The sequence below is a fragment of the Saccostrea cucullata genome, unplaced genomic scaffold (assembly GCF_032062105.1).
Source record: "Saccostrea cucullata isolate Sc308-1 unplaced genomic scaffold, CSIRO_AGI_Scuc_v1 ctg1225, whole genome shotgun sequence".
NCBI classification, from domain to species: Eukaryota; Metazoa; Mollusca; class Bivalvia; order Ostreida; family Ostreidae; genus Saccostrea; species Saccostrea cuccullata.
In genome coordinates this window covers 66,019-84,455 of record NW_026923676.1, presented here as the reverse complement: position 1 = coordinate 84,455, position 18,437 = coordinate 66,019, and the positions used below count along the sequence as shown (strand labels likewise).

Sequence of the window (18,437 nt, the reverse complement as noted above, 5' to 3'; positions counted from 1 at the left end):
ATTTCTCATATCATTTTATGGATACTTTACCTCATTTAGCTGACAATGTGTAACTTATTGAAAGTTTTTCGCTTCAAGAAAAAACAAAATCTTAAGGCACCCTACTACCTATTAGAATTCGTTAACCAAACCAAATCTTAAGCCATGAAGATTCATATGTATGATTTAAGTTTAATTAAAAAATTAATAGGAAAAGTATGACTTCATTTAGTGGGTGTGGTTAGAAGCATATCTTCAATATTTATTTTCAAGAACACGTATGAGAGTGTTCTTTGCACGACAGAAAAAATAAGCAGATTCCTGACTCCTCATCCCGACTGTCAAACTTAATGGCTATCTCACCAGTTGTCAAGTTTTGCAGATATGCATCATCATAGAATATATTAAAACTAAGTATATATTTACAATTCAAGTAAAACGTGCGTGGAAAACACTTAAGCAAAATCTCAGCCATGGCGGCTCTGCGATTTTTTCTGATTTTTGCTTCTGTTTGGATGTGTCAAAGCCAGCAATTACTTCAAATGTATTTGAAAACGACTCTTGAAAATGCCTACAGAGCATGTCGTGCCGGGGTGAATCCTGGATTAGCCGTGGCCGTTGTGAAGGATGGACAAGTACAGTTTACTCATGCACTTGGGGTCAAGGATAAAGCTTATCCGATGACCTTAGCAAATAGAGTGACTACCAACACAAAATTTGGAATTGGATCTCTTTCTCAAGTTTTTGCAAACGTTTTAACGTTGACGGTAATGAATTCAACTGAAAGATTGCGGTAAGAACTTTTGAGCTCCGAAAAATCATTAAATAGACATTGAATCTGCCATCTTTACATTAGTTCATTGTGCCACAAAATATAATCCAGTAAGAAGAATTTTTGATAATTGATATTTTGATTCGAAATTTTTCATTTCAATTTGAATTTAAAGAAACCCATTTAAATAAAAGATAAGAGTATTATTTGTGGGGGAAAAAATTATTTTCGTATAAATGAGCTTTAATGCTTTTCCTAACGTACAGGATAAAAATTCCATTTCTAAATAATGACTGAAGTATCAATTTTATGTCAATAGTAATTCATTACCTTTTTAATTTTCTTAATTTATTCGAGTTTTCGCGATTCTTGAATTCAGATAGTCTGCCCTGAAAAAGATTTGTTGTTACCTCACAAACTACTACAAAAATTCAATGAACCAATAAGAAGACTTTCCAGCATTTTAAAACATGTGCTAAGAAAAATGAATGGTATATGGAGAAAGATTATTAAGTTTTGAGGAGTTTATGAGTTCATCATTTACTCGAAAGTTCTTTCTATAAATACTACATGTAATTGCAATATAATAATTCTACATAAATTCTATGTCATTTAAATGTAAAAAGCTGAACACTTGATGTTTACTTTATAGAGGTTTGTCTCTTTGTCTTAACTGTCATACTACAAAACACTACCCTTTGAAAAAGAAAAAAAAAATCACAATCCCTCAGTAAAAAAATTCAACTACACATATTTGTAACCTTCTAAATTTTGCAGCCAATTGTAATAGTAATGTCCAAATTGTAGAGTAAGAATTTCCCAAAAATACAGAAGTATTAATACAGACTGAAAGCATAACCCACATTTATTTTTTTTCAATTTTTTTTTATTTCAGGCTGTTGTCTTTTAAGATAATGTCAAAATATTATGATTACAAATAATGCGAAATAACGACTTTCTGCATCTACCAATATTGCAGGGTATTTTTATGGCTGAATGTAGAAAAAAAGTAAATGGTTAACCTAACAAGAAAAAACTTTATGACAAAAATGATTTAAACTTTTTCCTTGTCAAACTTTTTTAAATTTATCTACACGTAGCACTGTTGTCATCTGTAAATGGAATTTTCGTCGCATAGTTGATTCGATACGCAAATTGCTTTTTTAATAATCATAGGTAATTTTTTGCAAACAAAATTAAGAGGAAGGGGCCCCGAAACTCCTTTCTATGTCTGCTAGAGTTATAATAACAATTCACATCCAGGAAAATTTGAGTCTCATCCTCAAGCTTTAAGAAGACAATGGCTCCAGGGGGAGGGGGGATCAATGATTAATTTGATAATTTCCTTTACCCATAAAATAATTATCAATTAATGTGGAATATCACATTTATATACAATTTTATATAAAAATTCTGATCAGTCAACAATTTTTGTTTATTTTACATGCTCTTTAATGCAGGAAAAAGGGTATTGATACAACGCTAAGGAACTATTTCCAACATAAAGGACTCTTCAAGCACTCTTACCTGCGTTCTCGATACGCTACCTTGCTAGATCTGATGACGCACAGAATGGGATTTGAGAACCACAAATACCTTCGTCTAAACCTAACGATGACCAGGGACAAGATCATGATGTAAGTTGATTTGATATATAATTCAAACTTTTGAATGATGCAGTCTCATAAATGCAACGGTATGTGTAAACTTAGTAACGCGCGTCGCCGCTGCAGTTACGAGACTACATGTACGTCTTCCAAAAAATATATATACATATATAATCACCTATTTTCGTGGGGTCAAATTTTCGTGGTTTTAGTGAAAACTCTTTGTTCGTGAGGATTTGAATTCGTGGATGAAGAATTGTTGAGTAGTTATGTAGGCCTGTGTAAAAGAGGGAGGGCGTACTAGGCGTGGACAATCCCCCCATCTGAGAAAATATGTTTCTAAATTTTCAAAATTCACGGGAAAGTTATATTTTTCTAAAATCATGTTCTCAGTAATGTCATCTTCAAAACAGTTTATTATTTTATTTTACTGAACGACTTACTATTTGAAAATCTTTTTTTCAAAGTTGACAGTTAAGCATGGTTTTACTAGAGCCATACAAAATGAATTTTGAACATGAATGGGTCAAGTCTCCATTCTTCGTTGACGCTCAAATAATGGAAACGTAAATGTGAAATCTATTTCATCTGTCCAAAAATGGAATCTGAACATATTCTATATGAAAATCGAACATTTCTTTAAAAAATGTATGCTTCAACAAACCATTTAAATCACACTGACAGACATTAATAACCCAAATACTTCGTAGCGTTTTGGTTAACGCGGTAAGTCTAGCACCAAAACCTGCGCTATGGAGAGAGAGTTTGAATCATATGTGAAGCTTTTTTTTTTTGTTTTCACATATCTAAAAAAAATGAGTGAACAATAAATTATTAATAAAATATTAAACAATGAAATACAGAATTAAATGTGTAAAAGATGATATGAACCATATAATTTTGAAAAATAAAACTTTCAGAATTGAGAAATGTCTTTTCTCAGAGCGGGGGATTGTCCTCGCCTTGTACGCCTCCCTTCTTCCAGATTTAATAAATGTACCTTTAACTTCAAACAGTAGCTCGATCTTACCTCATGTAAACAAACATCATGGCTGCCATAGCTTTCATGAACTTTTAGAATTGAGAAAAATGTCTTAATTCTCAGAGCGGAGGATTGTCCTCGCCTTGTACGCCTCCATTCTTTTACATTTCGTTGTGGACATGAACTCATGGGTCTTTTCATACCTTGAAAACAACAAAAATTAGCCCCCCACGATTTTTTTTTATTTCACAGTACACATGTTTATATAAAATTCAGTGGTTATACGAGGGTTGTCCCAGAAAATTTTGAATATTTCAAATATTAGTCAAACAAAACTAATAATGTTTTGTATGCTGTTGGAAAATGATAATTTTGTTATTTTGAAAAATGATACAGGCCTGTGATGTCATATGCATATAAAAACAGCATTTAAAGTGTGTTAAATATCGGTGGTCGGTGCTGGATAATTTTTTGACCTTTACTAATAGCATTGTCAATGAAGCTTTTTTTGTTATCAGGCGATACGGAAATATCGTCATAAAATTATTGTACTAGTGATTTTTAATTCCCTGTCTTGTCTGCAAAGGTAATTCATATTTCAAAAACTCTGTGTTGCCTTCATGTGTTACAAATGGAAATAAAGAACATGTACTTTTTATACCTTAGGACATAAAAGAACGTAATATTATCCAATGGGAAATAAAGAACATGTACTTTATGCAATAGAAAATATAGAACATTCATTATTTTAAAATGGGGAATGAAATAACCTGTACTATGATACAATGGGGAAAAAAACATATACATGTACTTTTATACAATGGGGGAAAAGAACATATACTTTTATACAATAGGAAAAAAGAACATGTACTATTATACAAAAGGAAATAAAGAACATCCATATTATGCAATGGGAAATAAAAGAATATGTACTTGTATAAAATGGCAAATAAAAGAAAATGTACTATTATTATACAGTGGGAATTAAAGAACATAACAATTATACGACAGGAAATAAAGGAAAATGCACTATATAGGGCACGCCAAATTCACAAAAATGAGCAAAACATAGTTTCACAGTCGATAAACTAGGTTTATCGGTTGTAAACTATAGTTTACTGACTGTTAACTATAGTTAACAACTTTAATCTATATTTTACATCTGTAAATCATTGTTAACGCGATAATCTATGTTTCACAACCGTAAACTATACTTAACACCAAAAACAATCGTTTGCGATCGCAAAACTTAGAGTATCTGATAAATACAGTTTCACGATTTGTAAACTTTGGTTTACAACTCTTAACTATAGTTAACGATCGTAAATTATAGTTTACAGACGTGAATCTATGTTTATCAACAAAATCTATTGTTAACGTTTTATTACAGACAGATAAACTTAGATTAGCATTCGTAAACTATAGTTAACAACCGTTAAATATAGTTTTACAGATGAAAACTATAATCAACGAATTGTAAACTATAGTTCACGGTTTGTAAACTATAGTTTACAGTCGATAAACCTAGTTTATCAATTGTGAAACTATGTTTAGCACGCCAAATTCACAAAAATGAGCTAATCATAGTTTCACAGTCGATAAACTAGGTTTATCGGTTGTAAACTATAGTTTACTGACTGTTAACTATAGTTAACAACTTTAATCTATATTTTACATCTGTAAACCATAGTTAACGCGATAATCTATGTTTCACAACTGTAAACTATACTTAACACCAAAAACAATCGTTTGCGATCGCAAAACCTAGATTATCTGATAAATACAGTTTCACGATTTGTGAACTATGGTTTACAACTCTTAACTATAGTTAACGATCGTAAATTATAGTTTACAGACGTGAATCTATGTTTATCAACAAAATCTATTGTTAACGTTTTATTACAGACAGAAAAACTTAGATTAGCATTCGTAAACTATAGTTAACAACCGTTAAATATAGTTTTACAGATGAAAACTATACTTAACGAATCGTTAACTATAGTTTACGGTTTGTAAACTATAGTTAACAGTCGATAAACCTAGTTTATCAATTGTGAAACTATGTTTAGCTCATTTTTGGGAATTTGGCGTGCCATAACTATAATACAATATGGGAATTAAAGAACATATGATATTATACAATGGGAAATAAAGAATATATACTATTGTCCAATGGGAAGTCAAATGTACTATTATACAATGGGAAAAAAAGAACATATACTATTATACAATGTATCATACTATGGGAAATAAAGAACATGTACAATTCTACGATGGGGAAAAAAGAAAATGTACAATTATACAATGGGAAATGAAGAAGATGTTCTACTATACAATGGGAAATAAAAGTACTAGAATACAATGGCAGATGAAGGAAAATGTACAAATTTATTTAAAAACGTGTCTAGAATTAAGGAAGAAAAGATAGTTGATTTACCAAAGTTGGAAATTGGAGAAATTCTTCCAAACAGTGCGCAATCTTGCGCTGTAAATTGCACTTTTTTGCATTACGGGATCTGTAGTGTTATAGTCAAAGACTAATATATATAGAGAATAATACATACCCTTTTCCATATCACATCCTGTATCAGCCCGAGACACCAATATCAGCCAGAGGGCCGAAGGCCCGAGGGCTGATATTGGTCGAGGGCTGATACAGGATGTGATGTGGAAAAGGGTATGTTTTATTATATTTATTACATACTTAGTAATAAAATACAGTTGAGAAGAAAATAAGTAAATAATCATGCATGGACTTCTTACATACATGTACATAGTCTAATGTCTCATAAGATTTGGGTTTGTTTCTATTTCTATTTCAATGCACTTGATTCGTAATTTGAAAATATTCTATAGTATTACATGTATTTGTAAATCAAGATTAACCTTATTTTCAAAAAGTTAAAATTAAGAGAATATGAACCCACCAAAAATTGTGTATGAGTACTGTTATTGTGGTTTAATTTACTAAGGGTGTGATATTGACGTCACAATAGCCGTATCAGCCCTGCAGGGCTGATATGGATTTGCAGGGCTGATACGGATATCAGCCCCGCAAATCCATATCAGCCCTGCAGGGTTGATACGGCTATTGTGACGTCAGCCATATCGCATATGCAAAAAACCTGTATTTATTACTAAGTGTGTAATAAAAAACCATAATGCTACAGTTCTGCAGTTACTACTGTGACATGGGACCCGGTTTTTAAGGTCTCATCGAAGGAACTGTTGCTTGCTACCTATTTTTAAGGGCGGCGAATTCAAAAATCTACGGAGATATAACATCGCCTGATTGGCTGTCACTTTAGATATTTTGTTTCTGTATTATTCGGAATTTTCCGTAGCCTTTCATCAGTGGGAGCCAAAGTATCTTAAAATTTCATGTATTTTGAGATATGTTACAATAAGTGGTGACATTTACACTGTTTGTCAGACTATATAAGTATATCTTTTTGTCCTTCCTGACAAAAATAATATTCGATTAAAAAAAAAATCGCAAATAAAAAGATTTGATCTTTGCATTAACTCAAAATAATATAGTTGCTGTTTCCTACAATAAAATCAGTGTAATATAATTTTCATATCATTTTTTCATTTGTAGGAGAGTGCATCATATGAATCCAAAAGGCCGTTTTCGTGACAGTTTTTATTACAATGATTTGATGTATGGAATCATCGCTAAAATATCAGAAGATATTGATACTCTTAGTTTAACGTGGGAGGATATGTTAAGAAAATATGTGCTTAATCCTCTTGGAATACCGTCAACCACTTTTTTCACAACTCTAAACCCACTCATGGAAGATGTGGCCCGAGGCTATGTTGAGGACGAGGGACTTCTGTACCCCGTACCGTACGAGTTTCTAAAGTACGATTCATCGATACTTACTCAAGTTTTCTTTCAGAATTTTAATGTTATTGACTTTTGTTAAATCTGTTCAGCATTAATGTTGCTAAAGTGTTCTTTCAAAATTTCAATTTCTTCATCCTGATAACTATAATTGTTAAAACGATGAATAATAACCCAATTAAAGCTGAAACTCAGCATACAAGGATAAGAACAGTTTATATCGTCAACATTTGTTTTATTCTCATACTCACAAATTCAATTATTTTTATTTTTTATATTTTACAATGGCTTGTACAAATTTTAGGGTGTGGACTCGTTTCTGTGGAGATTCATGCGTTCTGAGTAGTGCAAATGATATGGCGAGATTCATGATCTTCTTACTCGGCAACGGTACTATCCCGGGCTCATCTGTGCCACTCATCGATCAGGAAGATTTTAAATATATGTTCAAGCCATGGAATAGAATCCAGTCACCAAGCGTTGAGGACTATTTTTCAAAAGCGGAGGGTGTCCCGGTGACACGTACACATTCAGGGGTCGGTCTTGGAGTAAAAACTGGAATTTACAGAGGTAACAGTTCTCAGAATAAATATTTACTGATTTAGATTGTAAGTACCTATCCTTCAGATTTTCCTTAATTTGAGCATCAAATCTTAATTTACTTGAAAGATTTTCTTGCTATATTTTAGGTTGGAAAATAGTGGAACAAGCAGGGGATCTATTTGGTTACAGCACAATTATGACATTATTTCCAGAAACAAACCTAGGAATTTTTATCGCCATGTCAGGTGAAGATAAACATGACTTTTTCAGAACAACCCTCGCTTCTTATATTGCTGATCTGTATCATAAGGAGACGCCCTGGCTAAATTCTACCTTACTGTGTGCCTTTCCTAGTCCATGGAAAGTTCCTCCTGCACCAAAAGCACCACTCAATATGACGGAAGTGCCGCTAAATCGACCTATTACTGATTACGTTGGTACTTACGTAAACGAGCTCTATGGTGCATTGGAAGTTAGAGAAGTGTTCGGAAGACTTGAACTGAACTATGGACTAGGTCAATTTGACTTAAAGCGTAAAGATTCCACGAAACCGAGATTTCACATGATTCCAAAGGGACTTAGTAAACACGTCATTGATATAAGCTCAATGAAATTTAGAGAACAAAGAGGAACAAATCTAATTGAAAGTGCAAATATAAACATGTTTGAAGATGCTGATTTTATGAAAGTTGGCGTTCCTGCACAACCATAATCGCTTGTGTAATAAACTCTTTACGCTTTTTTGAATTATAGAGCAAAACTTTGGAATTAAAGAATGAATAAATTTGCGATGATTTTCTCGAATAAAACACTTTTTTGCGTTTTAATGCATTTCGAATAAACTGGGTACTTTTATAAGTTTCATGACCTGTTCCCCAACATGGGCGTGAATAAGAAAAAGAATATGTGGTTGTAAAACACTTATGACCCCCCCCCCCCCCCCCCCCCGGAAAAAGGCATCGTAATTATTGCGAAAGTTTACAACTAAGTTTCTCAAATGCACGTCAGACTCCAATGTCAACGTTAAAATGTCAACAAAATGGTATTAGAGGAAGGTCTTTTCACACGGAAACACTTGTGAAATATGAAAGCTTTTGTACTACCTGTTCAAAACTTATTGCTAAAGTTAAAGAATTTTTTCAAAGTGTGTCAAACTTTAAGGTCAAGGTCAAAAATATTTATACCCATTGACGGATCTTGTCACAGTGAAAACTGATGTAGAGTATGAAAGCCCTAGCACTAACTGGTCAAAAGTTATGGCCAACGTTAAAGTTTGGTTGATTTTTTTTGTCCAAGGTCAAGTTCAAAAGGTCAAATTTGGTATACTAAGAAAGGTCTTTTCACAAGAAATACACCTGTGAAATATGAAAGCTATAGTCCAATTCAGTCAAAAGTTATGGGTAATTTTAATTTTTTGCGGACAAACAAAAAAGCAAGCAGACAGACAAACTGACAGGGCAAAACTATATACACAAGAATCTTCGATTAATCTTCGGGGCATACAAACAAATCGTATCGATTTTCCGGATGTGAATGCTATACAACTTACAAAGGGCTTTACAAGAATATGTTTTTCTATAAAAGGTTAAATATGTAGTTTGAGCTTCAAGATGTGGTCACGCCTACACATATTTTTGCGTCTCTCATTCCACCTAACTTCGTTGGCGGTGGTTGTCATTTTCAACGGACAACCATTCGGCGGTTTTTCGAGACGCCTTCCATGATATAAGTATTTTTTTCACAACTTCTGCTGAGTATCTGCTAACACAGTACCAGCTTAAATGTTGTCAGTATTCAAATCTTCAGGACTTGATAAGGATAAGGATACAATGTTTATAAGAATAAGGATATAAAGTTTATAAGGATGAGGATAAAAGGTTTATAAGGATAGGGATATAAGGTTTATAAGGATAAGGATATAAGGTTTATAAGGATAAGGTTTATAAGGAGTTATGTTATAACGATTAATAAAGTATATATTGTATTATGTAGGTCGTGGCCACAATCGCCAAATCAAAATAAATGATTTTAAGAAGTTATATTTGTCTTCATCGTCTTTAATAATTGAGAAATTGGAATCAGAATTGAATTTTTCATTAGATATACTGCAGTTTCAACCCAAAAAAGATGTGTTTGTGAAAAACTGATGCCCCTGTATGGCAGCATATGGCGAGAGTTGACTTTTCTCAAATGCATGTCAAACTCCAAGGTCAAGGTCAACAGTGTTGGTACTCAAAGGAAGGTCTTGCTACTTGCAATACACCTGTGAAAATTAAATGAAAGCCCTAGTTCTAACTGTTCAAAAGATATGGTCAAGGTTTAAGTTTTTTAAAAGTGGGTAAAAACTCTTTTGTTCAAGTTCAAAGGGTAAAATTAGTTAAAGCCTTATATATTATTTTTTTAAGCTTTGCATAGATCTATTTCATTTGCTGAATACAGAAACAGTCATGTTCCAATTGTACACAACTGTGAACACTGAGAAGTACGAACCATTGAGACCATAATGTAGGTGTTGAATTTTTACCCTAGTCCGTTGAAAATTGAGTCGCTTTGTGGAATTTTAATCATGAAAAATGTCCTTAATTCAAACACATAAAAAGAACACATACATTGTAGTCCACCAATTCTTTGAGATCACAATTTGAATATAAATTCATTATTAAATGTATGTGTTCTTTTTATGTGTTTGAATTAAGGACATTTGGTTCAGAACTAGATACACATTTACCGGATTTCAAAAAAAATGATAACATTTTCGAGTGGTCTTTCTAGGATATATGCACAAGGAAGTTAAAAAAGAACCATGTGACCTAACCAATGTGTCTTTCCTTGCAAGAAATTAGTTCGTAATATGAAAACAGCTTACATGAAAGTAATGAAATAGTGCAACTGAAATCTTAAGGCTATCATACATGAAAATAAATTCTGGCAAAAACTTAAAGCTCAGGAAATAGTAGTTTCCGACAAAAAATGCATGTGATTACTTTTAATTAAATCTACTAGACTAGAGTACTTGAAGCTTTGAATAAACGATTTTAACAATGACTCCTTTGGAAACACCAAATCTTGTTCAAAGTTCGTTCATATAATTAATTCGATGCAGGTGTCTTTGAAACGCTTCAACGATACTGCAACATAATATTAATGCCTACAGATAAAGAAGAGAAACGAAAGAAAAAATTCCAATCAAAAATTTACGGTTTCAATACTATTATAAAAAACATAAAGAAAGCATGTGCATACAGCACCATTTATATATTGTATGCCACAATGTAACAAAATAAATTACAGCAAAGTAAAATTCATGAACTTATCAAATCCATGTAAATGCACATGGTCCTAAGAAGCATTAAATGTTTTTGGGGGTGCAATTTCAGTTGGGAGGGGGCACAACCAAAGAAAAATGTCTTGAAATGAATAAAGAGGAAAAACATAAATTAGGTACATTTTATTTTTGCTATTGTATATTTTTGGCAAATTATTTGGGGGGGGGGGGGGGTGTTATTGTTCTGACTGGCCGGATATAGTCCAAAGGATTGCTCCATCTCTAAAAACCGTTTTCTATAAATATACTTCGGTTTTTAGCCAAAATACATACTGTCGCAAGTTTCACTTTAGACTTAAGACAAGTATCTAGTTGTCTTAAGATTATGATAGATCTTAAGATTATCATAAGATATGACAGTTTTGTGAAACGGCTAAGGTGCGATCTTACGATAATTTTCGGTCTTAAGACAGATCTTAGTCATAAGATAGTTTTGTGAAACGGGTCCCAGGAATATGCATATCTTCTGTCATCAAAAATTAAATCTAAAAACTTTTTTGATTTGTCTAAAAGACAAAAGCCAGACCATAAACGATAAACGATAATGTTTACACAGTCTAAATGTATATGTATTGATTCTAAGAGAGGGGCTTATGAGGTGAAATTTCTTGTATTTTTTTTATCTCAGAGTCGTCCTTTGAGATAAGCAGGATATTTTAAACTACATTCATGTTATTATTGGAATGCTTAAAAAATTATATAAATATTTATTTTCATCAGGTAAAAATGCCTATCATCGAACAGCAAGGTATGCAAGAGATAAAAAGAGAGGTTTTTCCAGTTCCCTTATATAATGAAGACTTTCAAATTGTTTTAGAATGTACTGAGATAGCCTAAGAAATTATAATAAAACATGTTTCAAGAAAGAAAATGTTAATACCCTCACCCCCTACTGACACAAGCAAGAAAGAGAGGGGGAATAAGTGGGGAGGGAGGGGTGAGAGAGAAAATGGATAAGATGGAGAGAGGGGGAGAGAGAGGGGGGGGCGGGGATGGAGAGAAAGACATACAGACGGGAGAGGTAGAGCGATTGAATTCTACTTCTGAAAATTGCGTATATACATGTACACAGCTGAAATCAAAAGGATGCTAGAGTTTTCCATTGACAACATTGATATAGTGTTCGGAGACAAAGTTATCCAGCACACAGATTAAGATATATAATTATATTGTGAAAGTCTATACAAAATTAACCCCGCCTCAAATTTCCTGGTTTTATATTCCACTTAAATTATTTTACACCTCTCTCTCTCTCTCTCTCTGTGAGAGTGTGAGGGAGAGGGTGTGTGTGTGAAGGGAAAAGAGAGAGTGTGTGTGTAATGTTTACAGAAGAAAAAAGGATATAATATTTAAAAAGGAAATAAAAAAGATAAAAAGTTGCCCTCAAAAATGTGCGGGCAAAATAATGTGGAACAATAACAAGATTTCATCCTGCTTTTCTTTGATGACATTAACAAATTAAGACCTACAATTTACTTACGCTCAGCTATAAATTTGAATGTGAAAGTAATTTGTTAAAAGACAGTAAAAGTCGAAATGCTGTAATCAAAAGTTGTCACGGTGCTTCATTAATTACCATCAACCCACCTCGCAATTAAATTATAATCTCCATAAAATTATGCTTATGCGAACATTACCAGTTTTGTTCCATGCGACATTAACTCTGACAAATACCTCAGTTAATTTTCATTTTATAAAAATTACTTTGGAACAGTAAACCTCATCTTTTGCATGGTGATTGAGTATTACTTTAGACCTGAAGAGACATAATGAAAATCTACAGCTGCGGTAATTCAATGAAGTTTTGTTCTTTCCAGTCTGACACTGTCAGGAAAATGACACGAATATGCAAATTAAAATAGCAAGATTTATTACAAATCATACTAGCTCACTGTTTTATTAAATTATTGACAACATAAGAACGAATGTATTCGATGGAATTCATTACATCACATTGTTTGAGGAATTTTGTGTTCCTTCTGGTATTTTCTTCCGTTACTTCGGCAGAAATGAGCACGAAGACCAAAATCTATAGCTTGCTGACACCGGTTTTTACAAAATGTCGTCAACAAGTAAACCCAGGCATGGCTGTTGTGGTGGTCAAAAATGGCAATGTTGTTTTTGCAGAAGGATTTGGTGTCGAGGACTTAAAGACTAAACAACCAGTGACCACAAGAACCTTATTTGGTATCGGGTCACTGACGAAAGTGTTTACCAACTTACTGATCCAAAAATACTTTGGCGAGAATTCCAGGTATGGAAAAATTGGAAATACATAACGATCAAGCTGATCGGAAAGATATCTCAAACAGAGGAAATAAAAATGGAAAAAATCATTCACGAATAATACCGGTAGACATTTGAGATAAGCTTTTTATATCAGTGCTGATATAGGGTAAAGCACAGGGCTTTAGATCGCTTAGAAAAAAAAATTGAGGTGTTGAAAAAAAAAATAATTTTAACACACAATTTTTTTAAGCGATCCAAAGGCCTGTGGGGTAAAGTATGTATTTCTGAGGGTCAGATTTTCAGCTTAAATATATCATAAGAAAGACAATTTTGTATTTGTTTTATATACTTTACATGTATATATAAGAAAATCAACAAGGTAAAAAATATTAACTTGTCTAAAAATAAACACATTTATTGTCCCCCGCTTTCGCGAAAACGAGGGGACAAGCTTTCGTAAAAGCGAGGGGCATTAAATCTCATTTGTCTGTCCGTCTGTCATTCCGTCCGTCCGTCACAAAAACCTTAACCTTGGTCATATCTTTTGAATGAGAAGAGATAGGACTTTATACATGTATATCACCTGTGACAAGGCCTTTATAAATACACTATGATTTTTTGTGCCGCAACCTTGACTTTCAAGTTTGATCTACATTCAAAAAAATTAAACATTGCTTTGAATTGGCCATTATTAAAATGTTTTATCTGTGACAAGACTTTTCTAAAAACACTGATTTTTGACCTCATGACCTTGAAGTTTGACCTACTTTTCAAAAACTGAAACCTGGGTCATGAATTCTGAATGAGAAGAGGTAGGGCTTTCATATTTTACCTGTGTATTGCCTGTGACAAGACTTTTCTAAATACACTATGACTTTTGATCTTTTGACCTTCACCTTGAAGTTTGATCTACTTTTTATGATAAATTTTTCCTTATAACTTTTGATTGAGATGAGATAGGGCTTTCATATTTGATATGTGCATTATGCATTACCTGTGACAAGATATTTCCGAGTATGCTATGATTTCTGACAACTTGACCTTGACCTTCAAGATTGACCTTATTTTAAAAAAATTCAACTTCGGTGATAATTTCTGAATGACATAGCGTTCATATTTGACACAATATATCATATCAATGACATCTCATCGTCAAAGACACCGAAAGCGGGGGAATCTTTGAATTTGCCTGTTATCATTAATTTGTATTTATTTCAATTTCTTATACGTTTAGAATGTGAAGTCACTTGTACTTCTTATAAAGAGTTTGGGTATATTGCTGTTACACTGTCCACCTATCACACTTTCTTTTTCCTCAAACCCCTGTTTAACTTAAAGCTATCATTTATTTATCACTTGGAAAAGGATAAATATGGTCCTGTTAGATGATTCACCATAGGGGTCAAATGAGGGTAAAAGGTGACTTTTTTAACACAAACCGTCAGATTTGTGTTCCTGATAATATTTCTTCTTACGGTTTGCATAGAAGCAAAAAATGACCAAATGTATATTTATCAACCCACACTAAAAATACAGGTAATGAAAATTGATTCTATGTCTCAGCATATGTATTTAAAAATGTCTAAATTCTCGTACCTGCCAAATATCTCGTTGATATCTCAATTCACAAAAAATGTTATGCCCAAAAAGGCTAAAATTGTCAGAAGCGCAACTCCTTTTTGTGACATTTTGAAAATTCAATATTTTTGGAGATCTGTGAAATAAATAAAAATGGTTTATGTTGAAAATACAGACTTTCCTGATAATATTAAAGTATTGAGCTTTAAATGTGAACTGTAGTAACTTTTGTTTAATCAAGTTTATATTTAACAAAATGTTATACCATGTCAGGAGGGCAATAGAAATCAAAGTACTCAGAAGTACTGAAAGCCGGGCTCATTTACAGGGTAATGAACAAAGACCACGATGACAGTTTAAAATCAAGCTGATTCAGCCATTGAAAAGATGATTATATATATCTATGCCATATATATAGCATTAAAAAGGTTTAAAATTAATTAAAATGTAGCTAGAATTTAACAGCGTAAAATATTTGTCACATGTATTATTTCGGGGTTTTACATACCAACAAAAGTAAATAAACACTGATGCAGCAAGATTATTTAAGGTCACACAATTATGCACAGATGGGTCCTCAGCGGGGAGTTTTGCATTAAAGCGTACATCAAGTCATTAATGATGTTCCCCGCATTTGTATCAGCCTGATAGTACACCCTTTATTTATAGAATATGACGCAGACAGGGATACCTGTTGAATACCTTTCGCATACCGGTATTTTAACCAAATAGTTAATCAGCGAAAACGATAGAAAGTATTTTACAATAATTATTTTTTGACAATTTCAGTTAACTATGAAAGTTTAATTCAGTGTCTGTATTGCCTCAAAGGTGATTGCGCAGACGTACTATATTCTAACTCGTAAATTTAATTTGGCGGTGAAGAAGCAGCATTTTCTGTTGCTCACCGTCGCAATAGCCGGGCATTTCTCTACGAGAAATGAGCCCGGCTAAAAATGTAGTGTTGCCAAGAACATTAACTAGTAAATTCTGAAAGAAAATTAAGACAAACAAGATTTGTTTGTGGAACACTGAAGCCCCGTATGACAGCTTATGGTGAAGGTTTAATTCTCTCAAGTGCATGCCAAACTCCAAAGGTCAAAGTTAAAAGTGTTGGTACCCAGAGGAAGGTCTTGTTACTAGAATACCCTCTATTTCTAACTGTTCAAAAGTTATGACCAAAGTTAATTTTTTTTTTTAATGGGTCAGACCTTTAGGTCCAGGTCAAAAATATTTATACCATCTGAAAGGTCTTGTCAGAATGAATACACACGTGGAGTATGAAAGCCCTGGCTCAAACTGTTAAAAAAAATATGGCCAAGGTTAAAGTGTGTTTTTTTTTTAATAAAAGAAAGTCAAACTATAAGGTCAAGTACAAGAGGTCAAATTTGGTGGTACCCAAGGAAAAATCTTGTCACAAGGAATACACTTGTGATATATGAAAGCCCTAGTTCTAACTGTTCAAAAGTTAGACAGTGAAAATGATGTTCATCTGCCTTTGGGTCAATATTGCAGAAGTAGCTAGGACATTTGAATAATTTTCAGTACTCGCACTCTAACAAACTATTTTCTCGACCGATCTTGGACCTGCCTTTGGGTCAATATTGCAGAAGTAGCTAGGACATTTGAATAATTTTCAGTACTCGCACTCTAACAAACTATTTTCTCGACCGATCTTGGACCTTGTTAAACCCACCTTACATTAAAGTATCCCAGTCAAATATTCGAATATTTCAATAAATTATATGTACCTGATCAATTAAAAAGTTTTTATAGATTCTTGGAAGGTAGAGGAAACGAATTGCTTTGCAGAGCAGGTTCTATTTTCGCAACATGACCCAAGACCCTAATCAAGTAGCGTTTCTCCATTGCAATGGGATTATTGAAATTGACATGGGAGACCTCGTGTAATTTAAATCTATTACAAGGTGATCTACATTTTTAAAATCTAAATTTACAATTTTATTTCACAATATAAGGAATCACTGTCTAGTAAGTAGTGTATTCCAGGGACATCAACGTTATGCAAATTATCCCACTTTTCCAACCATCGTTGATGTCCTGACATACTCTACTAACTAAACAGTGATTCCTTAAATATTAAATGAGGTAATGAATAGTACACGAAAAAAAAACATTTAATTAAATAAAATCATGAAATAAATGATAAATCATATGTATTCAAGAACAGGTTACTAACGTTGGTAAAAAAAAAATTCCTTCCACACATAAAAAGAAAAGTTCTTCTACACATATTGCAAGTAATCATTTCACGATGTTGACAAGTCATTCAAGTGTATATAGCTTTATTCTTTTGAGAATATTCCATTATTTGTTTTAGATAAGTTTCATGAATCTTTTTTTTCAGACACAGTTTGACCACAACATTAAGACATCTCTTTAGGAGAAGCGACCTCTTCAATTACTCGGAAATTCGAACGTTTTATGCGAACACACTAGATTTGATGACTCATAGAATGGGCTTCCCGAGTCATAACTACCTGCGGCTTGATAAAACATTAAATAGGAAGAATGTACTGGAGTAAGTGGCAGTGTAAGCTATTCTTTAATATCATGCTCAGGCACGTTTACAGGCACGTAGCATCAAAGGGAGTAGGGGGCAGGGGCAAATTAGCCCCCCCCCCCCAATTTTTTTTTAAACACAATTTATTTTTTTTTTTATTTTGAAAATGATTGAAAGGCCGGTTGGCCTCATACTTTTGTATTAGTTTATGAAAAAATACGAAGAAAATTTAGTTCGGAAAGAAGTTGGAACCTAACACTACCCCCCACCCCCACCCCGCTACAAGTAGGATTTTTGAGTTCAGCAAATTTCCTTCTTTTTCTGGCTTGTCAATTTTCGCGGTAAGTTAAGCAGATCCCCCCATCCACTTTCAAAAACGATGCTACGTCCCTGGTATATAATTTCAATGTTTAAGTGTATTAGAGCTTAACTTGATATGATATTATTCATATGTCATCTTATCTTGTTCCTGCATTAGTGACAGTTAATTATTACAAAACAGCATTTCAACCCTGTTTTAATGAATGACAGTGACTTAAATATGCTTTTGTCTTGTTTTTGCATAAGAAAGTTACCTTAATATGATCATATCTCGTTTAAGCCTGTTACAATTTACTAAATTTATAATCTTATTTTGTTTTGACGTCAGTGAGTTAAGTTAGTTATGTTTTTTTTTTTTTTTTTTTTTTTTGTTTTTGTTTGTTTGTTTGTTTGTTTAAGCATGAGTGACACTTGATAACTGATTAATATGATTTATAACTTGATTTAGTGAGTAACAGTTGGCTAGTATGATCCTATCTTGTTCTCGCATAATTGACGGTTATTACCGTAAAATACGTCAACGTCGTACAGCCTGTGACAGTTAATTTGATATTTGTTTTTGCTTAAAAAAGGATGATTTCGTAATAACAAAAGACATCAATGTTAATTCAAAACATTATGATTTCATTTTGTTTTAGCGACTGACAATTGCATCTAACTTTATATAATTTTACCTTACTGAGAGTAACTGTTCATTAATTAAAAGCCTTTGGATCGCTTAAAAAAA

The 18,437-nt window shown here is 33.0% G+C and overlaps 2 protein-coding genes across 2 annotated transcripts in view; both read left to right on the top strand.

Annotated features, from left to right (window-relative positions):
* The first annotated feature begins 270 nt into the window (after nucleotides 1-270).
* Nucleotides 271-8,542, top strand: LOC134264637 (putative beta-lactamase-like 1). The gene is made up of 5 exons (XM_062746912.1): nucleotides 271-772; nucleotides 2,212-2,388; nucleotides 6,942-7,208; nucleotides 7,495-7,760; nucleotides 7,880-8,542. The coding sequence occupies exons 1-5, from the start codon at nucleotides 453-455 to the stop codon at nucleotides 8,443-8,445; spliced, it is 1,596 nt and encodes a 531-aa protein (XP_062602896.1). The 5' UTR covers nucleotides 271-452; the 3' UTR covers nucleotides 8,446-8,542.
* A 4,377-nt stretch (nucleotides 8,543-12,919) lies between these two features.
* Nucleotides 12,920-18,437, top strand: part of LOC134264636 (uncharacterized) — a 35,209-nt gene continuing 29,691 nt past the window's right edge. The window contains exons 1-2 of the mRNA XM_062746911.1: nucleotides 12,920-13,312; nucleotides 17,234-17,407. Coding sequence (XP_062602895.1) covers nucleotides 12,984-13,312; nucleotides 17,234-17,407 — 503 coding nt within the window. The 5' untranslated portion in view covers nucleotides 12,920-12,983. The remainder of the gene's footprint in view (nucleotides 13,313-17,233; nucleotides 17,408-18,437) is intronic.

Coding starts and splice junctions, on each gene's coding strand:
- LOC134264637 (XM_062746912.1), top strand. CDS start 453: ATGGCGGCTCTGCGATTTTTTCTGATTTTTGCTTCTGTTTGGATGTGT. Junction 773..2,211: donor AATTCAACTGAAAGATTGCG/GTAAGAACTTTT, acceptor TCTTTAATGCAG/GAAAAAGGGTATTGATACAA. Junction 7,209..7,494: donor GTACCGTACGAGTTTCTAAA/GTACGATTCATC, acceptor TACAAATTTTAG/GGTGTGGACTCGTTTCTGTG.